Source organism: Aristolochia californica, unplaced genomic scaffold, assembly GCF_029961685.1.
Source record: "Aristolochia californica isolate CCGP_79_NKW_82.1479 unplaced genomic scaffold, dmAriCali1.0.hap1 SCAF_15, whole genome shotgun sequence".
Taxonomy (NCBI): domain Eukaryota; kingdom Viridiplantae; phylum Streptophyta; class Magnoliopsida; order Piperales; family Aristolochiaceae; genus Aristolochia; species Aristolochia californica.
In genome coordinates this window covers 25,737,534-25,744,298 of record NW_027181826.1, presented here as the reverse complement: position 1 = coordinate 25,744,298, position 6,765 = coordinate 25,737,534, and the positions used below count along the sequence as shown (strand labels likewise).

At 38.2% G+C, this 6,765-nt stretch overlaps 1 protein-coding gene across 1 annotated transcript; it reads left to right on the top strand.

The window, feature by feature from the left end:
* Positions 1–5,198: 5,198 nt before the first annotated feature.
* LOC137952391 (dof zinc finger protein DOF5.7-like) lies at positions 5,199–6,510 on the top strand. The gene has a single exon (XM_068799545.1). It carries the CDS (start codon positions 5,250–5,252, stop codon positions 6,213–6,215), a length of 966 nt encoding a protein of 321 aa, XP_068655646.1. The 5' UTR covers positions 5,199–5,249; the 3' UTR covers positions 6,216–6,510.
* The last annotated feature ends 255 nt before the right edge of the window (positions 6,511–6,765 follow it).

The window sequence follows — 6,765 nt, the reverse complement described above, 5'->3', positions numbered from 1 at the left end:
TAAAAAAAAAAAATGACTTGCAACATATGCCACTCAAAACTTTTTTGTGCATAAAATAAAAACAAAAGAACTTTGCTACATAAAATAAAATACATTTGAGTTCTATGAAATACAAACAGATTATGTTTTCTTGTGTCCATCTTGAATCCAATAATAAAATTTCCCCAAAACAATTTTAGATTCATTAAGTTAACAAAGGAAAATAATTTTTAAAATATTCTTTATAAAAATAAATAAAAAATTATCAAGTGATACAAAAATGGAAATAAAGTGATATTCTCACATCCATCAAGAACCCGTTTCTCTTCTTTAAACCTTCATGTTTTTTTCCCATGACATAGTTTAAAATCCTAACAACCAAAAGATTAGAAAAAATAAAAAAGGATTAATTTAATAACATCTTATAAGAGACTAGTGTTGACATTAGGTTGACTCCCTTATTGATTTTGATGATAACAAAACTTAAAAGAACTTACAACTTGCAAACTAAATTATTTCAAATACTTTACCTTCAAAAGACAATGCATTTCAAAGTCTAAAACATAAAAATGATCAAGTCTACACAAAACCTCAAGCGCCATTGAAGAACATCACTTGAAATAGTACCCATGAAGAAGAAGACTAGAGTTTAAATGTCAATGATATATGTCAAAATTCAGTCACAAATGTAAGAGAGCTATCCTAAATCCTTTTTTTAAAGTACAATGGTGCACATGGAGTTTGAAGACATACATTGCATATAAACATATTTATGAACATCATATACATCTTTTAAAACGTGTTATGTTACAAGATATGATCAAGCATGTTGATGTACTAAGCCCACTATCTTTTCTTTTTAATTTACAACTACTAGGGGTGAAGGTATGCTGGTAATTCATGTATTTTTTACATCTGTAAATCAAGCTTAAGAGGGAGGATTAGGGCATCCAAGTTCACGTCCCTGATTCTCTTTCACCAATATTGATTTTTAGGACTCCATGGATTTAGCTCATGGAGAAAAAAAGAGAGATACTCATTGGGAGAAAAACAGGAGGAAGAAGAGGTTATAAACTTATGTCCTAACCCTTCCCCTGAAGCTCAATTTATAGATTGATTAAACTAAAATATTACAATAATACCCCTAAAACTTAACCTAATTACATCAATGTTATCTCTATGAGATGATTCTTTATTTATCATCTTGCCATCATTGTATGGGCATGTGGGCCTTCGCATTGGTCTGTGGGCCTTGGGCCCATCTTCCACATCTCTTGGATGTGTGACCCTTCCTTGTCTTATGGGCTTGAACCCATCTTCTAACACACTTGGACGTGTGGGTCTTCCTTGCTCGTGTGGATTTGGGCCCATCTTCCAACACTCCCTCTCTAGTTGGGGGTGATAGAAAATCATGAACGCCCAACTTGTTGCAAATGGTGTATATGATCTTCCCATATAAAATGACAGTCCTCCATATCTTCTAACACTCCCCCTTAAGCTGGTGGTCTTTTCCAAGAGGCCCATCTGACATAATATAAGTGAGAGTAAAATCATTCCTAGCCGTAAGATATCGCTTCATACTCCAGTCAAATAACTCATGTTGGATGTTGAGCACACTCCTATCTTCTGTAGGTAGTAGGTCTATAAACATTGCTCACCAGTGTAATAAAACCCCTCCATCACCGTGTCCCTCCACAAGACACGACTCTCAAATGGTAGGAGTAATAAATGCCAATTAAGGTGGGTAACGGGTAATCACCCGGGATATCATCTTTTGGGGCCATCATGTGTTTTCTTCTTCATCAGAGTAACTAATGCTGACAAAAATCAACAAGTGAGAAGTCCTTCAATAATAATGTCTCATCCAAAGAGAAATAATTGCAATAGTTGAAATGGGCGTGGGCACAATAACACGTACATATAATGAAAATCCAAGGAGCCACAAAATAATCTGCAAATAGTCCATCAATAAATAAGAAATCTGCACCAAATAGTATGTTGGAACCGAGTAATAATCCAAGATAATAATCCAACTGAAGAAAAAGGGATTGAGTCGACCCGACTAAGATATTAGACTAATATAGCCGAGTCGCAGAGGAAATAGGTATAAAACTCAGGACCCGGATATGTATAACCGAGGTAAAAAAAACAAGTGGCTCGAGTCGGATTGATCGAACCCAGTTGACTTGGTCTGAGTTGGCCTAAGTTAACTCAGCATAATAGAAGCAACATTGGGTTAATTCGGCCCGGTCCGGGTTGCGGTCAAAACCAGCGCTCCATTAAATCCAGTTACCTAACTTGGTAAAATTTAATTCGGCTACAGTGTATCTTCTTCTTCCCCCCGGTGCTGAATAGCTCGGTATGAACCAACGAGAATTTTTCGACAAAGAAAGCTGTAGAGTGAAGGAAGTATTCCAAAAATAATTCAATCCAGTAGAGAGTTTCCGAAATAAGAAACAATAATTCGAGAGATAAATTTTGAAACAGAGATAAGATCCTAGATTGACAACCAACGAAGCAGAGAGACAACAGAGGTGACCAAAGCTTCTAAAAAATAGCAGTCAATGTTAGCAAGAGTTGTATCCCAAGAAATCAGAGGAAGATTTCCTCTGATTTATGCTTTAAGAGATTACAGGAAAGAATCATGTAATCTATGGATTCTCTTTTGTTGCATAAATATGCAAATCGAAGAGTGTATCAATAGAATTTGAAATACAAAGAGTTTTTCTTTACATGGTATCAAAGCTGGATTAACTAGTTCGGCGATAACTGTCGGAGGAAAATTCCAGTTTGGCGACGACCCAAGAAACTGGTAGCGAGCGATCTAAAACCCTCGTCTTCCTGCAACGATTGTGGGAGGAGATTTTCAATCGGACAACAACGCGGGGAGGGGGGTGGGGAAGGGACTGGGAGGCAAGCGATCTAAAACCCACCCATGTCTTCCTACGCCACAAGCCTAGAAGGAGAAGCGGTTTGAAATCTTCTTTGGCGAACCGACGTGTAGCGCCACTGAAGCTATAAATTGCCGATACAGACTTCCAGTCTAGTGAATCTTCACCCTCCTCTGCTTTGGTGGAATTGACCGTGAGAATGACTAAAGCTTTGAGCAAAGCTTCAACTCTGACCTAGACCACCGATATTGTAGCACTAATCGCTATATTCTTGAAATGGCTCGAGCTCTTTAACTTGGAACTCATGTTCCTAGCCACCATTAGAGTGATGTTGTTGCTACAACAATCCATCTTATTAACCGCATGCTCTCCAAAGTGCTTGAGTTCAAGACTCCACTACAGGTCCTATCAACCTATGTTTCATTACCTTAATTAATTACCTCAACTAGACGATTTTCTTAGCGAACTCTTATTTTTACTAAATAGGAAACAAGGCTTAAAAGACTAGGTGACAAGAACACAAATCACTTATTTGGTTTTCTTTCAAACAAGGAATTGAAACAAAAGAAAAAGGAAGATGCGTACACAAATAATAGTTTCTTTTGTACATCAAGAAAGAAATATGCTCTTTAATTAATTCGTAGTTTAACCTAGTTTTTAAGTTTTAGAATATGGAAATTATTCTTAGATAAGTTTCTAACTATTTGAAGATGTATTAGATTTTAGCAAAATAATGATAGTCAAAATAAGCTCTTATGAAAAATATTTTCTTAGTTCCTAAATTGAATCATAGCCTTTTGTTTGTTTTATAATTAGAAGTAATACATGTATTACATGTTCTTAAGTGCACATTCTTTCCCAAGTGTATAGGAGGGAGGTAATTACTTGTGCAAGTCCAACCAAATATTGTGTGCAACCGAATTCTTATGTATAAATTGTTAAATGAATTGCCATCATCCTATTTGTTTACAAAAAGCATATGTTATCTCCACTATATCATATTAAATTTAAAATTCTGAAATATATATCAAATATGATATATAAAGAGTGCAAACAAGAAAGTTTAGTATGCATCTCTAAGTGTAATAAATAACATCTTCAATCAGCTCTAGTCCATATACCTTTTTCCTTATTAAATTTATTTCCTGTCATTTTAAATATTTTTTAAGTACAAAAAGAATCAAAATAACATTTTCTCATCTCCAAAATTTTTGATTAAACCAAAAACTTCTTGTACTCATTTTTTCCTATGGTTTTCTACATATTGACTTCTACACACCCCTACTAAGAAAAATGACATGGAGATATCAACTTGACTGTCTAGAGTAACCCTAAACCTATCAATGGTGGGCATATGGATGATACAAAACATGTATTCTCCGGTCAATATGCAGTCTTAGGTTTTTGAAAGGGGTGGGGGTATAGATTCTACCTATGAGCCTGTATTCCTCCATAAAGGTGAACTGAAAAGCACCGCCAGGCGCCAGCCATTGCAGCACCAGGGTTGATATCTAAGGACGACTTCCTTGCCTCAGATCAGTGGTTGCGAGGTGGTCACATTTGTTGCAGGAAAGACTTGTCTTTTTCACCAGGAGGTAGGGTGAGTGGTGAGCATCTGTAGCTTGAGGTTTCTAATGTTCTTCCGCTCGTGAAGTCTTTCAGCCTTACTTGCGGCGAGACGTACATGAGACGCCTTACCTTTTACAAGGTCATGAGTGAAATTTGTCGCCTGTCCGAAGCTGTCGAGGCTTTAGAACCAGGAGATTAAGGTTCCAGATGTTATGGATTCCGTGTGTGTGAAGTGTGTTTTCTAAATTTCTTTTCTTTCTGCTAAAACCAGTTGAAGATCTGTTATCCATTAATGTCCTCCTTAATCCATTTTCCTGTATTATCCTTCCACTCTTTATTGTTGAAAAAGAAAAACCTTCTCTCTCTCTCTCTCTCTCTCTCTTTCTCTCTCTCTCTCTGCGCATTGAGGTTGCATCAGTTTTAATTGTCCTTATTATTTTTCTGTCGTCTTTCAAACTGCCTGCACATATATAAACAAACAACAGTTCATATTATTTGGAGTCTCTCTGCTTTTCTCTCTCTCTTCTTTCTTCTTCATAAATATTAACTCTTTATCTCTTTTTCTGTCTTGATCGAAGTAAAGAAATCTCTAACACAATTTAATCCGCATCTCTCTGTTTCTCTCTCCCTCTTTGATGACATTCACAGGCACTCATTTGACATCCCTTTCACGGCAAACAACATGAAACTATTCAATAGGCTCTCTTTCTTTCCCATTCACCGAGGAAACAGAAACAGATCAAGCTAGACCGAGTAATACCCACCTTCAGTTTCTCCCTGTTTCTGTTCCCTATTTGATTGACTCAGGTTATGGCTTCTGAGGAGAACTCTGATGGCCGGAAACCTCCGCCAACTACTGGTCTACGACCCCCGCTGGACCAGGTTCTCAAGTGCCCCAGATGCGATTCTTCCAATACAAAATTCTGTTATTATAATAACTACTGTCTCACGCAGCCCAGGTATTTCTGCAAAACATGTAGAAGGTATTGGACCAAAGGTGGGGCTCTCAGGAACGTACCCATCGGCGGTGGGTGCCGGAAGAACAAAAAGGCGAAGGCGGGTTCAAGGCTTTCCACTGACCCCAAAGAGTCCAAGTCCGGTGGATTGAAGTTTCTTCATGGGATTTCCTCGGCCATGGATTATCATCTCGGTGGGCTCCCTTTCTCGAGATTGCACTCCCCGGCAAGTGGAGTCTTCAATCAGTTCTTCTCTTTTGGAGACCTGTCATCAAATGTTACAAACCACACGACAAGTACTTCTTTGGTTTGCTCGTCTGCTCTCGAACCCGGTCAGGTTAGTCCATTAATGGGTTTCAATTATCCAGTTTCTTCTGGTTTTAGACAAGGAGAAAGTGGTGCTTATGGTGGAGCAGTTCAGGAGATGGCTCCAGCAAGTGTACACAGCAATATTGCATCTTCTATCGAGTCCCTGAGCTCTATAAATCAAGACCTGCATTGGAAACTTCAACAGCAGAGATTAGCGTCGCTGTTTGGGGCCGACAATCGGCGGACAACTGACTTTTCCGCAGCTTCTTTGATGGACGGCAATCACAATCAACCACTACCCAATCTGTTTCAGACATGGGAGAGCTCCAAACCTGGAAAATTTTGCGGTAATCCGAAAAAAGGTGGTGTGGGGGAGAATTCGGAAGAGTGGTTCTTTGAGAATTCATACAATGCGGGAAGTGGAAATGGCGGCAACAACAATAACAACTCGAACAGCTGGGGTGAAATTCGGACTTGGAACGAATTGCATCAATACAGTGCACTGCCCTAGATGAGAAGAAAGGTGAGAAGCCATTCAGTTGGAAGCAAGACGGGAAACTAGAGAAAGAAAGAGAAACCCCAGTCAAATACAATTCTTTTTCTTCTTCGTCCTGTAATCTGTTCCACGTTTCTTTTTCTTTTTTCAAGTTCAGAAAAGAGCCGGGGATGAAGAGCCAAAATAGGAGCTTTACCAAGGAGGGTGGTTGATAGATGTAGTTACTACTATATTTTTTCTCTCTTTTCTTTCTCTTCCTACAAAAGCGCAGGACTTTGCAGTTTATGGTAGCAATAAAGAGAAAAAGCTACTACTGATGGGAGAAGGATAGTGTTTTCTTTTTGCCTTGCCTTTGGCTCCTAAATCTATAATATGGCTTTCCCTTCATCAGAATTTTCTATTGACAATTAATTTTTACTTATAACTTCTGGCTTTTTCAGTGTTCCATCTCTTTCATGGTCTCCACGATATCCAATGGACTCCAGATTCTTATGGTATAGAATTAGTGCCATAGATCATGATTTGATTTGTTCTATGTCAAGTGAGCACTTAGAAGTACTCTCAC

Coding starts and splice junctions, on each gene's coding strand:
- LOC137952391 (XM_068799545.1), top strand. CDS start 5,250: ATGGCTTCTGAGGAGAACTCTGATGGCCGGAAACCTCCGCCAACTACT.